Source organism: Drosophila willistoni, assembly GCF_018902025.1.
Source record: "Drosophila willistoni isolate 14030-0811.24 chromosome 2L unlocalized genomic scaffold, UCI_dwil_1.1 Seg168, whole genome shotgun sequence".
NCBI lineage: Eukaryota > Metazoa > Arthropoda > Insecta > Diptera > Drosophilidae > Drosophila > Drosophila willistoni.
In genome coordinates this window covers 19,018,270-19,042,068 of record NW_025814047.1, presented here as the reverse complement: position 1 = coordinate 19,042,068, position 23,799 = coordinate 19,018,270, and the positions used below count along the sequence as shown (strand labels likewise).

The 23,799-nt window shown below is 40.5% G+C and overlaps 1 protein-coding gene across 1 annotated transcript; it reads left to right on the top strand.

Annotated features, from left to right (window-relative positions):
• The first annotated feature begins 366 nt into the window (after positions 1–366).
• On the top strand, positions 367–1,347 carry LOC124459907. Its single transcript, XM_047009689.1, has one exon. It carries the CDS (start codon positions 367–369, stop codon positions 1,345–1,347), a length of 981 nt encoding a protein of 326 aa, XP_046865645.1.
• The last annotated feature ends 22,452 nt before the right edge of the window (positions 1,348–23,799 follow it).

The following is a 23,799-nucleotide window of genomic DNA, read 5'->3' as shown; positions in this document are numbered from 1 at the left end:
ACGTTTGAAGAAATCACCGCGGCACGCATTGTATGCTTGCGCCACGCGCAAACCTGCTTTCAGGATGACTATCAATTGCTACTCTCAAATAAACCATTGGACGGACTACTCAGGGTTGGAGGACGCTTGCACCACTCGCAATTGTCCACAGAGGCGAAACATCCAGTTTTGCTACCGAAATCTCGTCGCACCACCAAGCTGATACTTGAATACGAACACAGGATCAACCTGCACCCTGGTGTCTCATCACTCTTTGTCATGGTACGGCAAAGATTCTGGATATTTGGGGCAAGGAACTTGATAATGAAAGTCACACACGACTGTTTGGCTTGTTTTCGACAAAGGCATCATACATCACAACAAAGGATGGCTGATCTACCCAGCATTCCTGTCACTCAGGCACTTCCATTTGTAAGCACTGGATGTGACTATGCTGGTCAAATCCTTTTTAAGGATGGAAAGGGGTGCAAACCGCCCATTGGTAAGGGCTACATATGCCTATTTTTTTGTCTGGTCACATCGGCAATCCATCTGGAACTGGTAACGGATTTGAGCACCGACTCATTCTTGGCCGCGCTAAGACGTTTCGTCTCTTTGCGTGGCAAGTGCAACAAAATTTATAGCGACAACGAAACGAATTTCATTGGAGCTAAACGCTCTCTTGATGAAATGCAGAAGCTGCTGGCATCTCAACCACACATCGAAAAGGTTAGGAACACTCTGGCGAATGATGGCATTCAATGGGTATTCATTCCACCACATGCTCCTTATTGGGGAGGAAAATGGGAATCTGCAGTCAGATGCGTAAAGCTGCATATTCGCCGAGTCATTGGGAAATCTACTCTCACCTACGAGCAGATGCGAACTCTACTTGCACAGGTCAGTGCAGTGGTCAACTCACGACCCTTGTGCTACAACTCGGACACAGATGTCAATTATTTGTCTCAAGCACATTTCTTGATCGACAGGCCTCTCACAACCATACCAGAGGCAGACTTAGGCCACATCCCTGTGGGCCGACTTGGGTACTGGCAAAGTATCCAATCTATGATGCAAGGCTTCTGGAAGCAATGGCACCAGGAGTATCTTACCCCATTGCAACAGCGTCCAAAGTGGACCACTACAGCACAAAATATATCAGTCGGAGATGTGGTGCTTGTAAAGGAATCGAACACCCCACCACCTCACTGGCATCTGGCGCTGGTTCTCGAAGCCTACCCAGGCAAGGATCAATTGGTTCGAGAGGTCATACTCAAAACCTCTTCGGGAGAATTAACTCGGCCAATCACAAAGGTTGCGGTATTGCCCCGTTCAGAAACTGTTGAAACGGATTGCGTTTATCGATAAGTCAGATGTAGTTATAAGAATCGACACATACATAAGCATTGTACACACACACATATTTGTGCGCTGCTGCGTCAGCGCTTTTTCTCTTTTTGTTTGGTAATTAATTGGTACTCAACTGATTCAGTAGCAAAGAAATACAAAGGGAAATTATCCATATTAATTTCAAGGTACAGTTCACTGCTAGACCAAATCAATGCTATAAGGATTATCATCAGCGTTGTAAACATAGGTTTTCTCGCGATCCTAAGCAATTTGATAACTTTGTCAATGTATAATGTAAGACATCAGTGCACCCGTCTTACTTGTCTTTCGAAAACAATAAAGCTGACACTGATCAGGCAATTGCCGATATGTTTGCTGATTTTTTCAAAACAACTTATTCCTCTTCGATTTATCTAGCAAATCTTAACTGCATTTTTGACCCTATGTTTGATGAAAGTTCGGTTCTTAGCGCGCTCAAATCCTTAAAACCAGTATATGCACCTGGCCCTGACAAAATACCAGGCTGCGTATTAAGGTTTTGTGGCCTCTGCACATGTAAGCCTATTCTTAAGTTGTTTGCACTGTCCGTCACATCTTCCGGCTTCTAGTCTATCTGGAAGGAATCATATATTATTCCTCTTCATAAAAAGGGGAAAAAGACCGAAGCCTCCAATTATAGGGGTATTTCTAAATCGTCTGCCATACCCATAGCATTTGAGAAAATAATGACATCTCAATTGCTTCATTTTTGTAGCTCTATTATTTCGTCATCCCAACATGGGTTTAAAAAACTTAGATCGACAACTACTAATTACTATTAGAATTTACATCTCACTCGATCAAAGGATTCAAGACTGCCGTGCAAACTGACGTCATTTATACTGTTAATCATACTCTGTTCTTATATATAGGTTGAACGCACTTGGCATCCCCAGCCTTTTGCTTGATTGGATTCTTCAATATCATTCTAAGCGTACACAAAAGGTCCTCTTTAAGTCTTAATTTTCTAAGATTATCCAAGTGACCTCTGGAGTACCCTATGGTAATCATTTGGACCCATTGCTATTCACTCTTTTTATAAATGATCTTCCATTGGTAGTGACACACTCTTGTGTGCTTATGTACGCGGATGATGTTAAGCTTTACCTCAGTTTTAAAGACATATCGTCTTCTTGCCTGCTTCAATCCGATCTTAATGATCTTCAGAGTTGGTGTGAAACCAACCTATTAAACCTTTACGGCTCTAAATGTAAAGTTATGTCTTTTTATAGATGCACTCCATACTTAGCAACTTATTATCTTAACGACACTGCCTTAGAGCGGTTAGATATTATCAATGACTAGGTGTTCCGATGGATCATAAATTAACTTTTAATACTCATATTGGTCACGATACGACACGATAGTCAAAAGAGTTTGACGATCCGTACACAACCAAAATTCTGTATACTTCATTAATCCGTCCTATCTTAGAGTACGGATCTTGCATATGGTCACCTCATATTAAGACGCACCAAAGTAAAATTGAGTCTGTTCCAAAGCAATTTCTGCTTTTTGCTCTTCGCGGTCTAAATTGGAATCGCAATGTCAATTTGCCATCATACTCCAGTAGGCTTCTTTTAATCAATATTCCTTCTTTAATTAATCGTAGAGTAATGCTTGGTGCTATTTTTATTCAGAAACTTTTAATAGGTGAAATAGACTCTCCTGAGCTATTGAACCAGTTAAACCTATCTGTACCTCAAAGACCTCTATCCTTAAAACAGTGTACTTCTAACTATTCTTTGCATGAACCTTTTCAACTCCTATGTTCTGATTACAATTATCTGTATCGCGTAATCAGAACAGAAGTCTCTCTTTCTCTTGTGAAAACCTCAATTTTAGCACACTTAGCTCATAATTAGCTGTAGTTAATCATATTTTAATTGTTTGTCCGTTTTATTTGTATTTGTCCACTAGATCGTGCCGTCCGATATACGGCTGCTCGCCACGGTCGGTCGGGCGGGAGTGGACACCGTCACGTAATTGCGCATCCAGAGGTCTCATGGCTGCAGACCTAAAGGACTTTCAGTTATGGTGGAATGGCCCGTCATGGCTACGTGACGCGGATCACTTCATGGTATGGTTAAACAACTCACAAGTCTGTTTCAATATTTCTGATAAGGACATACAAAGGGTAGTCAAAATCAATTGTCTGACTGCATTAGTAGATTCAGCCCCTGATCATTCTACGCTTTCTACCGCGCACTAAGGGTCCATTTGGGGACAAAGTGTCTTACATTTGAGAAAAACAGCGCGGCACGCACAAACCTGCTTTTAGGATGACTATCAATTGCTACTCGCAAATAAATCATTGCGAAGTCGATCTCAGTTGGCTAAACTCTCGCAAATGATTGACAAGGACGGACTATTCAGGGTTGGAGGACGCTTGCACCACTCGCAGTTGTCCTCCACATTGGTGTCTCATCACTCTTTGTCATGGTACGGCAAAGATTCTGGATATTTGGGGCAAGGAACTTGATAATGAAAGTCACACACGACTGTTTGGCTTGTTTTCGATAAAGGCATCATACATCACAACAAAGGATGGCTGATCTACCCAGCATTCGTGTCACTCAGGCACTTCCATTTGTAAACACTGGATGTGACTATGCTGGTCAAATCCTTTTTAAGAATGGAAAGGGGTGCAAACCGCGCATTGGTAAGGGCTACATATGCCTATTTGTTTGTCTGGTCACATCGGCAATCCATCTGGAACTGGTAACGGATCTGAGCACCGACTCATTGTTGGCCGCGCTAAGACGTTTTGGCAAGTGCGACAAAATCTGTAGCGACAACGGAATGAATTTCGTTATGGCTAAATGCTCGATTGATAAAATGCAGAAGCTGCTGGCATCTCAACCACACATCAAAAAGGTTAGGAACACTCTGGCCAATGATGGCATACTCTCACCTACAAGCAGATGCGAACTCTAGGATTTTTTTGATTTAAGGTCCTGTTTGGAAGTTATGAATTTTTTTAGCCAAAAATGTTTTCCGAAAAAGAGCGTTATTTGTTCAAACAGCCGCCATTTTGCCAAAAAAAATTAAAAAAAAAAAATCCTACGTAGACGGATAGCCATAGCCTTCCTGAATAACAAGATTTTTTTTTGGAATTTTCGGGTGATGTTTAGCCGAGAAATTTGACACCCCACCTGCAAGGATTTAAAAATCATGGTGGCACTTGCCGGCCCATATCTCCACCATTTTGTTTTAAAAAAAATTTTTTTTTTAATAAATATTCTTTAAAGTACGCTCAATCTGTGTATAATAAAAGTTTTTTCCTAAATTGTATACTGGCCGTACAGCAATAATTCATTTTTTCACCTGTTTTTTGGACCATAGGGGTGGCGTAACCCCTTAAGGCTTTCGATACGGTTGATCATTCTATGCTTCTTACGAAACTTTACTTTTTACATTATGGACTTTTCCCCGAAACTATTGGCGTGGTTTAACCATCGTATCTTATTGGCAGAACACAAAAGGAATCTTTTCGTTCCTCAATATCTAAAACTGCTTGAGTTACCTCAGGTGTCCCCCAAGGCAGTCATCTGGGCAGTCATTTTCCCTGTTTATAAATGATTTGCCCTTGGTTCATTCACGCGTGCTCATGTTTGCGGATGACGTCAAGATTTGTTAATCCTGTAATGATCCTTCTTTCCAACAGTACTTGCAATCAGATCTCGATGCGTTCTGTGATTTGTGCCACGTTAATAAATTACTTATGCCTCAAAGTGCTCTTTTTTGAAATTTAGTCGTTTGTATTCGTTCCTAGCTCAGTATTCTATTAAGTCTGTTCATTTGGATTGTGTACTATGATTTAAAGACTTAGGCATTATTTTTGACCCAAAACATTTAATTTTCATATATCTTCTATTGTTAATAGAGCATGCAGTCTTTTTGGATTCATAAAACGGTGGACCAAGGAATTTGATGGCGGTATTCTGGAATATTTTTCGCCAGTGTGGAATCCTCAATATGATGTAGAGAAGCAATTCCTGAAGTTCTTCTTCTCCATAAAGCAATAAACGGTAAGTCAAGCTTACCTATTTGAAATTTATGTTTTTAGCTAAAGCTTTTTTTTCGTCGACTACTGTGTTAGGCGACGTAAATATAAAAATAGAATTCACAAAATTTAATTATAATTAAATTTTAAAAATAAAACTTATAACAACTACAGACACTGCCTTTTTGTTTTATAATTCATCTTAAGCGATTCAGAATTATATGCAATAGTTGTTTTTATTTTGGTTATTTAGCCGCTCATGATACCATCAAATAAAGCAAGCTCTTTTACACGAGCAGAGAATTTGCAGCTCTGTTCAAAACACATTAAACTTCTCTCTTCGGAAAATATAACTAGATCTCAAAACAGCAGAGGTTTGTTTACATATTCATTCGCAAGTTGATCAACTTCAAATTTTTTGCAGACCCGTCATACCGTTTTGGGAAGAACTTACTCTCCAATCTTTTCCTTAACTTCTGATACTATTCGAGAGAAGTTTTTATACCCTTGCAAAAAGGGTATATTAATTTTGGTCAAAAGTGTGCAACGCATAGAAGGAAGCATCTCCGACCATATAAAGTATATATATTCTTGATCAGCACGACGAGACGAGTTCAAATAGCCATGTCCGTCCGTCCGTCCGTCTGGATCAACGCAAACTCCTCCTAGACCGTAAGAGCTACAGAGCTGAAATTTTGCACGTAGGCTTGTATATACTGCAGGGGTTGTATATCTCGGATTCAGCCGGATCGGATCACTATATCATATAGCTCCCATACAAATGGCAAAGTCACGAACAGTGACTTTTCTTAATAACTTCGTTATTTAGTGAGCTATTGTCGTGAATTTTAATATTGGTAAGTTAATTACACATATAAATGACTGTGCCAAATTTGATCAAGATCGGGTGACTATATCATATAGCTCCCATAGGAACGATCTTTCGAAAACAGTGACTTTGATCAATATCTTCGTTATTTCCTATGTAGGCCGTTTTTTTGGACACATTAGCCCTTTTAGCTTAAACGTTTTTCCACTCTGATGGCTATAGGTAAGGAAAAAGTTACCAAAAAAGTTGCAAGGGTATACAAACTTTGACGCGGTCGAAGTTAGCCCCGGCCCTCTGGTTCCTCTTAACCTTTGTGACAATCCTGTTCAGTGAGATTTCTTGGCCCTTCGCTAGAATCAGCACTTTTCATTAGAAAAGCGTTTTAGGATACTGTAAATGGTAAATTGGTTTGTTTTCATAACTTCCCTCTATAAGATAGAGATGGGAAATCTATCGATGGCTCCATCGATAGTATCGAATAAATTTAAGAAGTGTGATAGATCGATGTAAATTTTTCGACGGCGATGTATCGAACTTGATCAATCCTTTAAGTTAATCAGTTACCTATAGCGACTATCAAAAAATCGCGAGAAAGCGAAGTTTCAAACCATTCTATTGTTTATTTAAACGATTTTACTTGAATATCTCCAAGCAAACCAAAAATTTGTAATTTTTAGAATTGGAATTTAAAAACCTTAAATTACTTTCGAAGTCAATATCGGAATCTTGCAACAATATAGAGTTTGATTTGCCTTTAAAAATATCTAAATGATATACTTTTAAGGTATCTAGTTGCTATTATCACTAGAATGAAATATCTAAATAAAGTATGTTTTTGTTTTACAGCACAATAAGTGTATCACGATGAAGTGTTATTTGTTTAAAAAGTCAATTAAATGCATTTAAAATTATTTGTGTGGTTTAACAGTTTTTTGTAAATTTCCGATAATATCGATGGTTTCATCCATCGATGGAAAAAGACCAAACCATCGATACTATCGACTTTTTTTTTCCATCGGTGCAAAATCCATCGAGGGGGGAGACTATCTATGGATTCCCAGCTGTACTATAAGATTTTAAAGTATAATTTCAAGCATTTTTTAAAAGAATATTTTGACCAGAAAAATTTCTACAAAGGATACTTTGTTTTTTAAATTGCCAATCCTTTTGTAAAAAAAATTATTTTTGTTTGATAACATTTTTTAAACTAACGCTGCTGCTACGTTTTCTGGTCTTACAATTTTCGGGAAAGTTGTGTTGGATAGTTTGATATGAGTTTAAAATATTAGCAACCGAATTAGACTTAGTTGTATATAGTATTTAAAAACATTTCCTTAAATGAACATATTTTTTTCTTTTACTAAAACTCATATTTTTAGGAAACATTTATTTTTAATTTTTTTAGGCACCGCCACAGAGCGAATATCTCCAGTAGACGAACAATTTTGTCGGCCCTAAGGAAGTTCGCTTATGGGAGTGTTTAGATGGTTTTAAATATACAGTAAAGGAAAAAAGTCAACATACACCTCAAATTTCGGCATAATTCGGCTTTTTGCTCTAAAATGAAAAATGTAAGTATGCCATAATTTAGAGGACCGAAAGTTAACTACATGCGAGAAAAAAAAATTTCAAAAAATTTAAAACAATAAAAGGTTTTGGCGAAAAACAGAAAAAGTGATGGGAAAAAAAGTCTACATACACCGAAACCCCTCTTCTTAATAACGTTAAAAAACAATGATTTTTTGTATTTTTCAAGACTTTTTTGACAAATTGCTTCGTTGTAGGTCTTCCTTATTGCTCAGAGTTTTATAAACAGGATCTAATCTAGGAAAAAATCGGGTAACTTAATGCCCGTTTCAGAGTATCCTTAAAAAAGTCATTCAAAAAACAAAACTAGTAGGCAGAAAAGGACGAAACACATCGCAAAATGTCTCGTAAGGAATAGAGAACTATGTTGTATTCTAAAAAGACCCATCACATTACTTCAAATGGCGCCAGAAGGCGCAAATGCTGTTGAAAAGTATAAAGGTGCATTTTACATACAAAAACACATGGATTTCGCAAAGTTATACTTCGCAGGGCTATAATTTTAGTTACGATCAGCTGATGGGTCTTTTTAGAATACAACATAGTTCTCTATTCCTTAAGGGACATTTTGCGATGTGTTTCGTCCTTTTCTGCCTACTAGTTTTGTTTTTTGAACGATACTCTGAAACGGGCATTAAGTTACCCGATTTTTTCCTAGATTAGATCCTGTTTATAAAACTCTAAGCAATAAGGAAAAATTTTAAAATTTTTTGAAACTTTTTTTTTTCGCATAGAGTTAACTTTCGGTCCTCTAAATTATGGCATACTTACATTTTTAATTTTTAGAGCAAAATGCCGAATTATGCCGAAATTGGAGGTGTATGTTGACTTTTTTTCTTTATTGTACATACTTTAAAACTAAACAAAACACAAATAAAAAAAATTTCTTGAATACCAGTTATAGCGAATATCGGTTATAAAGTACATACATATGTATGTACATATAAGGCCGGTCCCTCAATTATCGTTATAGTCGGTATCTACTGTATACATACAAGTTAAAAAACAATCCAGCGAACTGCCCTCGCACTAAATCTTAGAACAATCTGTGCAGCTGCAACGTCGATGTGACGAATTCCATATAAACATAAATATGCTGACACAGCGTCTGACCATAGCCATAGCATGACCACACGCCTTACATATTTTCTTCTTATGTATTTAGCTTTAGATTCATATTACCATTTATGTACTTAGGTTTAGTTCTCATTTATTTCCTTGAACATATTCAGTTTTGTATAACCATCTAAAGAATAAAGACACATAACTCCGGCACTTGGCGGTAACACGAATTATAATCTCTAATATATTGCTGAACCACAAAGACAGTGATTCAGATATTTAATCGTATCTCATTCTAATCAGCCTAAATCATCTCATAAAGTTGGATCCTATCAACGGTAAACCTCAACAGGAACCAGTGGGCGGACCCAACATCCTAATTTACATACATACTACATGAAATTTAAGTTTAATTAATATTAAGTTTCCTAACTTGCTTAACATATGTACATATGAAGGTATATTTTATTTGCTGCAAGTGGTGCAATATTAGTATTCACATACGTTCACACATACGTACTGTGTTTTACACATACATATGTATTTTCTCTAATGAGTAAGGAATGTACAAGTAATCATTTTAATATGTATGTATGTACATACATACATACATATATGTATGTATGTACATACATTTGCATATACATATATGCAATTAATGTGCATATATTGCAACACACATAGAAAATAGTACATGTTACACACAAATTAAGAACAAACCCTCGATTTCAAATCACCAAGAACAAAACATTTTTACCAAAATGCAAAACACTTCGAAATTTAAAGTTTGTTTTTGTAGTTTTGGTCCCAACTTTGATGCAAATCAAAACGCTAACGATAATTTGATATCGAAAGGCTATAATGTTGATTCCTTGCTATATCGAAGACATTGATTTCTTGTATCTGGTCCACACCATTTTTTTTTCCTATTTCCACATAACACATCTGCAAAGTGCTCATAGGTAAAATCAATGAATCAGAATGATTCTGCAATGTTAACTGAAAGAAAATAGAAGCTGGTTGTTCGGGAAATTTACAGAACTTTGAATTTTGTAAATGACAGCGTGGTTTGCTGTACTTATAAATACTCTTGAAAAGCATATCGTTTGATGCGGTTGCACCTTCTGTGCCCGCCGACAATTGTACTATATATTAGGTTAAGAAAATAAATAAACAGAATTGAAGTCACCCTGGCTATTCTCATTCCTCCCAAAAACGCAAGTGCCTCAAAGCCGTTTCGGTGCAATCATTCGAAGGCCGCATCATGCAAATCGAGCAGTTTGGGTAGAGCTTAATCCACCAAATTTATTCTATTTACCCTTGTTGTATGCCACGCTCCTTTTCATCACCGCATTACACAACGTATAAATGTAAAGGCCGATGTACTTAAACAATAATTAATTATAATTAATTTCGTGTCTATACACTTTGATAGCTAAAACTCTAGTTGGATCAGTAATACCCAATATGGCATAAGAAGCTTATCTGTAAACATATATTTTACCTACATATTTAGAGCTAAGTTGTGTGTTTTTATACCATAAACCCATAGGGTGAAATGGTATTTTAAAGTCGCCAAAATGTATGTAACAGGCAGAAGGAAGCTTTTCCGACCTCATAAAGTATGTATTCTTGATCAGCATCAACAGCCGAATCGATCTAGCCATGTCCGTCTGTTCGTCTGTTCGCATGAACACCTAGATCTCGGAGACTGTAAAAGGTAGAGCCACCAAATTTGGTATGTGGACTCGTGTGGTATGTTAATGTATAAAATTAATTGGAATTTTGGCCACGCCCCCTAACGCCCCCAGAATTTACATAAAACTGTTGTTTTTAAAAAGTATAACAGATAGAGATATAAAATTTGGTTCATATACTCGCTTAGTTAGCGCGCAGAAAATAATTGTTCCAACTTTTTGCCACGCCCCATTCCGCCCACGGAATTTACATAAAACAGATTATCTTAAAAACTATGAAAGCTACCGACATTAAATTTGGTATTTAAACTAGCTTAATGTCTATTAAGATAGTGACTAGTTAAAAATTTTGCAACGCCCATTTCCGCCCCCGCAAATTAAACAAACCTGATTTTCTCAAAAACTAACAAAGCTAAAGTCACCAAATTTAGTATGTATATTGGCTTAGTATGCGCGCAGAGTATATATATTTTAATATGTTGTCGCGCCCACTTCCGCCTATGGAACTTAGAAAAAACCGAATGGCTCTTGCAATTTTTTGACCATCGCAATCCAATTTTGCAGACTAAATAAGATTTTCTTATTTTTGTATTATTGTTTTAAATGTTTATCCATAGGCTTGTGTTTTTAGGTATTTTAGAATTTTTTGTGAGTTTGGTGGTGTGGGGTTTGAAAGGCATTGTAGTGGCTTAGTGATTCGGAAGATTGACTGTCGATATATTTAGGAGAGTATTCTATTGAAGTATGTTTATAATATTATTAATTTATTTCACTGAGTACAGTGATCACTTGATAATACAGAACATGCTACATCCCCCTCCTTAAGAAAAATAACGTAATTCTATGGAGTTATTTTCTAGTTTTATTATATAAAAACTTATTTATTATTATTATTCTCTATTTTTTTTCGTTTGATTGTTTGATGTATATCAATACATGGTAATTTCTAAGTCGCCGACTAATACTCATCGCGAGCAGACGTCAGTAACTACTTCAACGTTCTTCTATATCTTCTTTTATTCTATTTCGCTTTGTGAGCAAGACAAATATTCAACCGGTACTTTTTGTGTGTTTCTGGACGTGGGTAATTTGTTTTCCTTTAGTTAAAGTCGTAAGACTTAAGGTATCACTATGGCCCCCGGCCACCCAACGCGGAGAGAAAACGGTTCAGTATTCTGTCCGATAGCCACCCCGCTTAAAAAACGGCGACAGCCTCAAAAAATCGCTAAAACCTCTGTACTCCTCGGCTTGTGCCGAATAGAATGCAAACTTCATGGAGCTCTGAATTCAGTTAAAGGAACGTTCTATGCCCCATACCTAAATAACATTTCAGAGTATGAAATTGTTAAAGAGCTAAGCTCTCAAAAAGTCACATCGGTTTATAAATTCTTAAAGCAAACTGAAGGTGTCTCTAAGCCCAGCGGTGTTGTCTATTTAACCTTCAATCTATTTAACCCACCAACAAAGATTGAAATCTGCTGGCACTCAGTCAAAATCTCGGAATACCCCATGCGCTGCAAATATTGCCAGAAACTCGGTCAAACACAAAAACACTGCAAAAACGATGCAGAATGCATTAACTGCGATCTCCCCCCTCATTCCGGTACATACTTGGCAAAATGTGTCAATTGCGGCGAAAGCCATCCAGCTTCCGATAAGCAATTCAATGCCTTTAAGCGCCTAGAAGGAGTACTAAAAATAAAAACCACAAAAAAACGCACAATGCGAGAAGCGCCTGATCTTTATAAATCCTCATTGCCTCAACCTCAAGACCCTAACAGCTACGCTAAGGTCGCTGCAACAAACAACAGGCTTAATTCCTGTATCCTTAATTCAAACTATTGCATCTTATGAATCTTAAGATTGTTCAGTGGATCTTGAAAGGATACTTTAATAACTATGATGAACTTAGCATTCTAATTAATAAATATCGACCAGACATTATATGTCTTCAGGAGACGCACCTACCCCACAATGCAAACAACACAATTTGCCCAAAGCAATTTTTTAGTAGTATAACTAGTTTAAACTATAACGAACACCGATTAGTATGCTGGAATTGCCAACACCGTTGTGGCGGAGCAGTATGCACGTTAATTAACACTGAACATTGAGAAGAGAGACAGACAGACTAACAAAGAGAGAGGTTCATTCGATAGGCTACGATCAAAGAGGACAGACGTTAAAGTAAAAGCTGTAAAACAAATAAAATAAATAATAAGCCTGTGATATAAAATATAAAAAATAAAGAATAAACCTTGGTACTACAAATTCAGAAGTGGTTCGAGATACACGCCATGGATGAAGTGAATAACAATAGTTTTCGCACAGTGCAATTAAAAAATTGGTTAGCCGTCTTGGGACTGCCGACAACTGGCACCAAAGCTGATTTAGTGGCGAGACTTAACCAGGTGTGCACCGGCGGTAACTGATGATAGTGGCCCAGAATCGGAGGAAGGTCAAATTAATCAAATGATACAGAGTTGCTAAAACGCAGATCTAGCTGGCAACAACAGTATCAACGAACACCCAGATTTGCAGCAACAAATTTTGCCAGACGAGAGAGGTGACGCTGCAGCGACAAATTCCGAAATTTTTAACGGAATGCTCAACATAATAAGAAAGTTGGAAGCAGAAGTCAAGGCCAACCGCGAGCGTCTTCGAGCACAAGCGCGACACGACAGCGAAAGAAATCGCTGTTGACTTCGATGGACAAGACTGTGCGTGCAACTGGATCGAACATTTGAAATGTATTGAGCAGTTTTTCGAGTTGAACGAGAGTGTTATGCGCATATCGTTTGTGGCAAAACTAAAGGGTGCCGCAAAACGTTGGATTTAAGCGAACCCAACACGTTTGATCGAACCGTTCAGGCAGCTGTGCGAACATTTAATTTTTTTTTCGCGTTTGGTCAAACAAGTTCGAAGGCAACCTTGCGAAAAAGTTTTTAACATCTGATGTGGCATCGCCAGGAAAAGTTTGTCACTTATTTCGAAGCAAAAATGACTTTGGCACAAAATATAAATTTGGCTACAGAGCAGCTGTTCGAGCCAAGGATTGCGGTAAACCGAAGAGACCACCCGGTTCGTGTTATGGATGTGGCGTTGGTCACTTTGTTGCCCAATGTTCAAAAAGAAAAGTGCGCCGAAGAGAGGATGATGACTATGTAAGATATGTTAAGACTTACTTAAAGGGTTATACTAATTTACATATACTCGCACAATGTCTCATAGACTCAGAAAGCAGTACATCAATAATTAAAAAATCAAGGGTGCCGGCTGGAATTTGCCTACATCCTGTTTTGAAGTCATTGATGATTCATAAATTAACTTTGCTGGTTCGTTTTGTATAATAAAAATAGGTTTGCGTTTTATTCCATGTGTTGGTCTCTGTTGACAATAAGCAATTAACCAACTCAACATACATTTCTCGTTTTCACCACACGCTTGCTATTGCATCAGCCAAAACAGTGTGACCATGCAACTTAAAGTTAAAAATAATAAAATAAAAAGATCGTTTACATTCGAATAAAATTAAGGTTAAGAGTTCAGCATCCGTTCCTCAACATACCGCCGGGCCCTGAAACAATGTTTCTGAAACTGGCAGGGGAGCCACCTTGGTTATGGGACGGGTCATCTCTCCTGTAGCTGTCTTTAATTTAAGTGCTCGTACTAGACCGTCTGGGCCAGGAATCGTCTCGATAATGCGGGCCAGGATCCATGAAGCCGGAGGAGTATGAGAATCCTTTACTAGTACGAGATCATCAGGCTTCGGGTTTGCCGATTTCATTAACCATTTTGGCCTTTGCTGCAACGACGTAAGGTACTCAAGATGCCACCTTTTCCAAAAGCCTTGCAACATGGCCTGAGATTGCTGCCAGTAATCCAAACGGTTTGCCGGCACTTAGTCCAAATCTCCATCTGGCACTGTGGTGTAAGGACGACCGATCAGCATGTGAGCGGGCGAAAGATATCCAACGTCTGTATCGGAAGTGGCACAAAGAGGCATTGAGTTGATCACCGCTTCCACCTGTGTTAACAACGTATGCATTTGTTCGAATGTAAGAACGGCGTGGCCGATTACTCGGTGTTAATGAAGCTTCACAGAGCGCACAGTCGATTCCCATTTGCCTCCCCAGTGAGGCGCATGTGGCGGTATGAACTTCCAGTTGATGCCTTCGATCGATAACGCCTCTGCTATCTTGTTATTGTGCAGCTGGGATTGAACTAATTGTTCCATTTCGTTAAGACTTCTTTTGGCTCCCACGAAATTTCGTCCATTGTCGCTGAACATCGTCACACATTTGCCTCGCCGTGAAATGAAACGTCTAAGAGCAGCCAAAAATGTATCAGTGCTAAGGTCTGTTGCCAGCTCCAAGTGTAAAGCTGAGGTTGCCAAGCATACGAAGAGACATATGTATCCCTTTTCCTTTCGAGCGGTCCTTCCTTTATGTGTCTTCATCATGATTGGGCAAGCATCACACAGCCTGTATTTTCGAACGGAAATGCTTGTCGAACTCTCACTGCCGGTAGTGCGGCCATCAGTTGGTTGCTGGTATATGCTCGCTGTCTGAAGCACTTTATACAGTTGTGAGTAACTTTACGAATCAAATTTCTGGCTCCCATTATCCAGAAACGTTGACGAACTATGACAAAGAGGGCCGAAACTCCTGGGTGTAGATTATGTTGATGCTCGTGTTCCAAAATCAGGTGAGATATGCGATGCTTCCTCGGCAAGATGAGCGGATGCTTGGCTGAATATGATAACTCTGAATTATTGAGGCGACCTCCTACACGTAGAAGCCCACTGTCATCTAAAATCGGCGTCAGGGTACACAGCTTCGAGCCTTTTGGTACGCATCCTTCATTTTGTAGCGCTTTTCGGTCTTTATGCCATTCGTCTTGAGCTTGAACAAACATAGGTTCCTGGCTGCCTTGTACTCGTCACAGGTTACGGCGAAAGTGTCTGACTTTTCTTGGGGGTTTTTCATGTGTCGGATGAAATGTATGCCACAATGCGCACAAGTCTAGGCCAGGAAGAAACACGACCAATGAGTTTTTCGAGGGGAGATGACTCGTTCATGGTTTCCGCGAGAGTAACTAATACTGTAGCCTTCAACTCTTTTCGGTACTCGTCATCTGAAATTAAGTTAGAGATTTGCATATCATCTTCGTTACCTAAGTTAAGATGTGTCTCAGCCAACCAGTCGGGACCCTTCCACCAGAGGGTAAACTGGAGTAAGTCCTCAGCAAGCATTCCTCTAGAAGCGCAGTCTGCAGGGTTCTGCTTGGTATTAACATGGCGCCACGAGTCCCTTGGTATTACTTCCAATATTTCGGCAGTACGATTGCCAATGAACGTCTTCAAACTAGCTGGCAAGTGGTTCAGCCATGCCAACACAATTGTCGAATCACACCAAGCATACACGGTGCTTTCTAGATCCTTTCAAGCTATAATTCCAAACGAGGGAGCGATTGCTGCTTAAGTGGAGCGACCCGTGTTTTCGCCGCGATCAGTGAAACCTCTATGCTGCCATCCTGGTTCACGATACGAGAGTATACGACTGCGGCGTATGCTTTTATTGAGGCGTCTGAGAAGGCGTGTAACTCTATTCGTTTGCCGACATACCCAATATGACGCCGTATCTTTAACTGCCTTATGTTGTTAATGTCTTCGCGATACTTACGCCATCAGTCTGCCAGCTTAGTTGGAAGCGGTGAATCCCAATCTAGATTAAGAAGCCAGAGCTCTTGGAAAAGGATCTTGAATTGAACAATGACCGGCGCCAGTAGACTAAGCGGGTCAAATATGCGTGATACGTCTGATAATACTTGTCTTTTTGAACCTTCTGTGCATTCGCTCAACCTTATACCATATGTGAAGATGTCAGACTTTGGTTCCCAATGTATTCCTAACACCTTGACGGTGGAGGCATCTCCAGTGACACTTGTCGCTGCTGCTTCTTCTAAAGGGCCGATTCCGTGGGTATTGGACACCCATTTCCCAAGCTCCAGCTGTGCGCGACCTAATAGTTGAATAAGTTCATCCTTGTTACGTATAAGTTGCTCTTCCGTGTTTGCTCCGGTCAGGACATCGTCCACGTAGAAATCTTCCAGTAGAATCTTGGCAGCTGTTGGATATTTATGCTTTAGATCGATAGCAAGTTGTTCTAACACAAGTACAGCTAAAAACGGTGCACAGGCTGTTCCATAAGTTACAGTACAAAGCTGGTAATGTTGCAGTTCTTCAGTTGGGTTTTCTCTCCATACAATTCGTTGATAATTTCGGTGATTTTCAGAAATCCATACTTGCCTAAACGTAAACACACATCCATTAGGTTACGCTGAATACTTGGGCCCACTAGTAACTCATCGTTTAGTGATCTGCCACTCTTATCTTTATAAGATCCATCAAATACAATTCTCAATTTCGTACCAATACCCGGATGGTGAGGCATATAGAACATGTGTTCTTTAGGTGCACTCGTCTTCTCTGACTCATCAAGGATGCGCATGTGTCCCAAAGCGATGTATTCGCGCATGAACTTGGTGTACTCTTCCTTTAACCATTTATCTTTCTGAAGTCGACGTTCTACTGAATAAAATCGTGATGTTGCTCCCTGAAGAGTATCTGCAAACTTAACATCCGAATTCTTAAATGGAAGCTCAACACTATACCTCCCATTTGAGTCACGAAAGTGTGTAGAGCGAAAATGATTCTCGACCTTTAAATCATCAGCAGTGGGCGGCAAACTGCCACTTAATTCTTCCAATTCCGAAAACCTTTGGAGCGATGTATTTATTTCGATCGTTGATAACAGAGATGCTGTAGTTGATCCTTGTTTAGCTGCAATTGAGGTGATCACCCACCCGAATATTGTGGATATTGCAATTATGTTTCCATGCTTATCTAATACCTTCTCTCCTGTGAATGCGGACCACACGTAGTCGCTACCCAATAAAATGTCCACATGCTTAGCGCTGGTTTCCGGTAGATCAGCCAGTTCTAACCCATCGAAAACTTTCAAAATGGCCGGGTCGACTTCATCCTTTGGCAATAGAGTGGTTATCTTACCTAAGACATGAGCTGTAATATCTAGTGTATGTTTCGAGAACCTTGATTTCAAATGTACTGCGCTGACCCCTCTTGTAGTATCGGCCTTGATTGACGAAATTCCTGAGACAAGTATTCGAGATGGTGAGCGTAAGAGGCCCAGTGATCGCATGCAATGCTCCGATATGTATGATAGTTCTGATCCACTATCAAAGAGAACACGACAAGTGGTGTATGATCCCTTTGAATTTAATGCCAACACTAGAGCTGTGGGCAATACACTCCTTGGTTTTCCTCGCGGCTGTTGATTTACCGCAGAACGTGCTAAATAACTCTGTGATTCTATAGATTGGACTTCCTTTACTTGCTTAGTTTCGGCAATCATGGCTGCTGTGGGATTAATGCTCTTTTCTTCGACTTGGCGATGTAACAGCGTGTGGTGTTTGTCCTGACAATGTTTGCATCTATACTTGGATTCACATCTTGAAATACCATGGTCAGGCCTTAGACAACTGAAACACAAACGTTTCTCCTTAGCAAATGAGTAACGCCTCTCCACGGAGAGGGCCAAGAACTGGTCACAGTTGTATACGTTATGCTCCTTAGACTCACATTTAAAACACCCTCTTGAGTCTGTGGAAATCAGTATCCGAGTATATTTCTTAACGTTTGATTGTGCGACTTGTTCGCAGCGGCTTAATTCGAACTCATCGCAACGTTCTCCGAGAAATCTAAGAAAATCCTTAATGGTTGGAGATGTCCCCTCACGGCTGTAGGACACCCATTTGCATTTAGACTGTGCATCAATTTTATCCAGAAGAAAATAGATCACCCAGCAGTCGCGATTAGTTTGGCCAAGTGCATCTAGGTTACGTACAACTTCACTCGCCCCATCGGCAATCTTTCGTAGAACGGATACGTCTGTCACCCTTGTTGATGGTAGACGTCTAAAATTATCCAAAAGCGAGTTAACGACATGACGAGGTCGATCATAACGTTCCATTAGGCCTGCCCAAGCCGTCTCGTACGCCGCTCCTGTTAACGGCAAATGATTTATGAAACTTGCAGCCTCATCACAGAGAAAAGACTTGAGATACTCAAACTTCTGAGCTTTATCCAGATTCACCCTGTTGTGAATGGTACTCTCGTATAAATCCTTAAAGGCTGGCCACTCCAGGTAGTCGCCACCAAAAGGCTTGATGTGTAATTTGGGCAGCTGGACCAGTCCCCCTAACGCCGAACAGGCAGCTCCACTTACTGTCATGCTTTCATAAAACTCCCGTTGAAGTTCCGTCTGCTTGTGTAGTATCTGCGACACTACTTCGATGACTCCCTCACTGGAGTCCACGACCTTAGTTGCTTTTACTGGGTTAACCAATTTTCCGCGTTCCTTTAAGTGCAGTTGTGCAGTTAAGTACTTCATCTCATAATCTCCGTAGTCACCCATGGGGTCAACGTACCCTTGCGATTCTTGAAATTCAAACATATCATCAGTGGACCGATCAAACTCCTTCCACACGTTGTCGAGTCTAGTCTTCATAGTATCCACCATATCCGATGTGCAGTTCTCAAGCGGATTCTCCGAAAGTGTAAGCAGCCGCGTGAGGCTGGACTTTAACTTGGTGCGTGTTGCCTTTAGTTTTTCCATCTTAAACTTGAGTAGAATTGCTTATCCCAACAGAATCCAAATCCGGTTCGAAGGACCAAATTTATGATGATTCATAAATTACCTTTGCTGGTTCGTTTTGTATAATAAAAATAGGTTTGCGTTTTATTCCATGTGTTGGTCTCTGTTGACAATAAGCAATTAACCAACTCAACATACATTTCTCGTTTTCACCACACGCTTGCTATTGCATCAGCCAAAACAGTGTGACCATGCAACTTAAAGTTAAAAATAATAAAATAAAAAGATCGTTTACATTCGAATAAAATTAAGGTTAAGAGTTCAGCATCCGTTCCTCAACATACCGCCGGGCCCTGAAACCTTGGTTATGGGACGGGTCATCTCTCCTGTAGCTGTCTTTAATTTAAGTGCTCGTACTAGACCGTCTGGGCCAGGAATCGTCTCGATAATGCGGGCCAGGATCCATGAAGCCGGAGGAGTATGAGAATCCTTTACTAGTACGAGATCATCAGGCTTCGGGTTTGCCGATTTCATTAACCATTTTGGCCTTTGCTGCAACGACGTAAGGTACTCAAGATGCCACCTTTTCCAAAAGCCTTGCAACATGGCCTGAGATTGCTGCCAGTAATCCAAACGGTTTGCCGGCACTTAGTCCAAATCTCCATCTGGCACTGTGGTGTAAGGACGACCGATCAGCATGTGAGCGGGCGAAAGATATCCAACGTCTGTATCGGAAGTGGCACAAAGAGGCATTGAGTTGATCACCGCTTCCACCTGTGTTAACAACGTATGCATTTGTTCGAATGTAAGAACGGCGTGGCCGATTACTCGGTGTTAATGAAGCTTCACAGAGCGCACAGTCGATTCCCATTTGCCTCCCCAGTGAGGCGCATGTGGCGGTATGAACTTCCAGTTGATGCCTTCGATCGATAACGCCTCTGCTATCTTGTTATTGTGCAGCTGGGATTGAACTAATTGTTCCATTTCGTTAAGACTTCTTTTGGCTCCCACGAAATTTCGTCCATTGTCGCTGAACATCGTCACACATTTGCCTCGCCGTGAAATGAAACGTCTAAGAGCAGCCAAAAATGTATCAGTGCTAAGGTCTGTTGCCAGCTCCAAGTGTAAAGCTGAGGTTGCCATGCATACGAAGGGACATATGTATCCCTTTTCATTTCGAGCGGTCCTTCCTTTATGTGTCTTCATCATGATTGGGCAAGCATCACACAGCCTGTATTTTCGAACGGAAATGCTTGCCGAACTCTCACTGCCGGTAGTGCGGCCATCAGTTGGTTGCTGGTATATGCTCGCTGTCTGAAGCACTTTATACAGTTGTGAGTAACTTTACGAATCAAATTTCTGGCTCCCATTATCCAGAAACGTTGACGAACTATGACAAAGAGGGCCGAAACTCCTGGGTGTAGATTATGTTGATGCTCGTGTTCCAAAATCAGGTGAGATATGCGATGCTTCCTCGGCAAGATGAGCGGATGCTTGGCTGAATATGATAACTCTGAATTATTGAGGCGACCTCCTACACGTAGAAGCCCACTGTCATCTAGAATCGGCGTCAGGGTACACAGCTTCGAGCCTTTTGGTACGCATCCTTCATTTTGTAGCGCTTTTCGTTCTTTATGCCATTCGTCTTGAGCTTGAACAAACATAGGTTCCTGGCTGCCTTATACTCGTCACAGGTTACGGCGAAAGTGTCTGACTTTTCTTGGGGGTTTTTCATGTGTCGGATGAAATGTATGCCACAATGCGCACAAGTCTAGGCCAGGAAGAAACACGACCAATGAGTTTTTCGAGGGGAGATGACTCGTTCATGGTTTCCGCGAGAGTAACTAATACTGTAGCCTTCAACTCTTTTCGGTACTCGTCATCTGAAATTAAGTTAGAGATTTGCATATCATCTTCGTTACCTAAGTTAAGATGTGTCTCAGCCAGCCAGTCGGGACCCTTCCACCAGAGGGTAAACTGGAGTAAGTCCTCAGCAAGCATTCCTCTAGAAGCGCAGTCTGCAGGGTTCTGCTTGGTATTAACATGGCGCCACGAGTCCCTTGGTATTACTTCCAATATTTCGGCAGTACGATTGCCAATGCCAACACAATTGTCGAATCACACCAAGCATACACGGTGCTTTCTAGATCCTTTCAAGCTATAATTCCAAACGAGGGAGCGATTGCTGCTTAAGTGGAGCGACCCGTGTTTTCGCCGCGATCAGTGAAACCTCTATGCTGCCATCCTGGTTCACGATACGAGAGTATACGACTGCGGCGTATGCTTTTATTGAGGCGTCTGAGAAGGCGTGTAACTCTATTCGTTTGCCGACATACCCAATATGACGCCGTATCTTTAACTGCCTTATGTTGTTAATGTCTTCGCGATACTTACGCCATCGGTCTGCCAGCTTAGTTGGAAGCGGTGAATCCCAATCTAGATTAAGAAGCCAGAGCTCTTGGAAAAGGATCTTGAATTGAACAATGACCGGCGCCAGTAGACCAAGCGGGTCAAATATGCGTGATACGTCTGATAATACTTGTCTTTTTGTACCTTCTGTGCATTCGCTCAACCTTATACCATATGTGAAGATGTCAGACTTTGGTTCCCAATGTATTCCTAACACCTTGACGGTGGAGGCATCTCCAGTCACACTTGTCGCTGCTGCTTCTTCTAAAGGGCCGATTCCGTGGGTATTGGACACCCATTTCCCAAGCTCCAGCTGTGCGCGACCTAATAGTTGAATAAGTTCATCCTTGTTACGTATAAGTTGCTCTTCCGTGTTTGCTCCGGTCAGGACATCGTCCACGTAGAAATCTTCCAGTAGAATCTTGGCAGCTGTTGGATATTTATGCTTTAGATCGATAGCAAGTTGTTCTAACACAAGTACAGCTAAAAACGGTGCACAGGCTGTTCCATAAGTTACAGTACAAAGCTGGTAATGTTGCAGTTCTTCAGTTGGGTTTTCTCTCCATACAATTCGTTGATAATTTCGGTGATTTTCAGAAATCCATACTTGCCTAAACGTAAACACACATCCATTAGGTTACGCTGAATACTTGGGCCCACTAGTAACTCATCGTTTAGTGATCTGCCACTCTTATCTTTATAAGATCCATCAAATACAATTCTCAATTTCGTACCAATAACCGGATGGTGAGGCATATAGAACATGTGTTCTTTAGGTGCACTCGTCTTCTCTGACTCATCAAGGATGCGCATGTGTCCCAAAGCGATGTATTCGCGCATGAACTTGGTGTACTCTTCCTTTAACCATTTATCTTTCTGAAGTCGACGTTCTACTGAATAAAATCGTGATGTTGCTCCCTGAGGAGTATCTGCAAACTTAACATCCGAATTCTTAAATGGAAGCTCAACACTATACCTCCCATTTGAGTCACGAAAGTGTGTAGAGCGAAAATGATTCTCGACCTTTAAATCATCAGCAGTGGGCGGCAAACTGCCACTTAATTCTTCCAATTCCGAAAACCTTTGGAGCGATGTATTTATTTCGATCGTTGATAACGGAGATGCTGTAGTTGATCCTTGTTTAGCTGCAATTGAGGTGACCACCCACCCGAATATTGTGGATATTGCAATTATGTTTCCATGCTTATCTAATACCTTCTCTCCTGTGAATGCGGACCACACGTAGTCGCTACCCAATAAAATGTCCACATGCTTAGCGCTGGTTTCCGGTAGATCAGCCAGTTCTAACCCATCGAAAACTTTCAAAATGGCCGGGTCGACTTCATCCTTTGGCAATAGAGTGGTTATCTTACCTAAGACATGAGCTGTAATATCTAGTGTATGTTTCGAGAACCTTGATTTCAAATGTACTGCGCTGACCCCTCTTGTAGTATCGGCCTTGATTGACGAAATTCCTGAGACAAGTATTCGAGATGGTGAGCGTAAGAGGCCCAGTGATCGCATGCAATGCTCCGATATGTATGATAGTTCTGATCCACTATCAAAGAGAACACGACAAGTGGTGTATGATCCCTTTGAATTTAATGTCAACACTAGAGCTGTGGGCAATACACTCCTTGGTTTTCCTCGCGGCTGTTGATTTACCGCAGAACGTGCTAAATAACTCTGTGATTCTATAGATTGGACTTCCTTTACTTGCTTAGTTTCGGCAATCATGGCTGCTGTGGGATTAATGCTCTTTTCTTCGACTTGGCGATGTAACAGCGTGTGGTGTTTGTCCTGACAATGTTTGCATCTATACTTGGATTCACATCTTGAAATACCATGGTCAGGCCTTAGACAACTGAAACACAAACGTTTCTCCTTAGCAAATGAGTAACGCCTCTCCACGGAGATGGCCAAGAACTGGTCACAGTTGTATACGTTATGCTCCTTAGACTCACATTTAAAACACCCTCTTGAGTCTGTGGAAATCAGTATCCGAGTATATTTCTTAACGTTTGATTGTGCGACTTGTTCGCAGCGGCTTAATTCGAACTCATCGCAACGTTCTCCGAGAAATCTAAGAAAATCCTTAATGGTTGGAGATGTCCCCTCACGGCTGTAGGACACCCATTTGCATTTAGACTGTGCATCAATTTT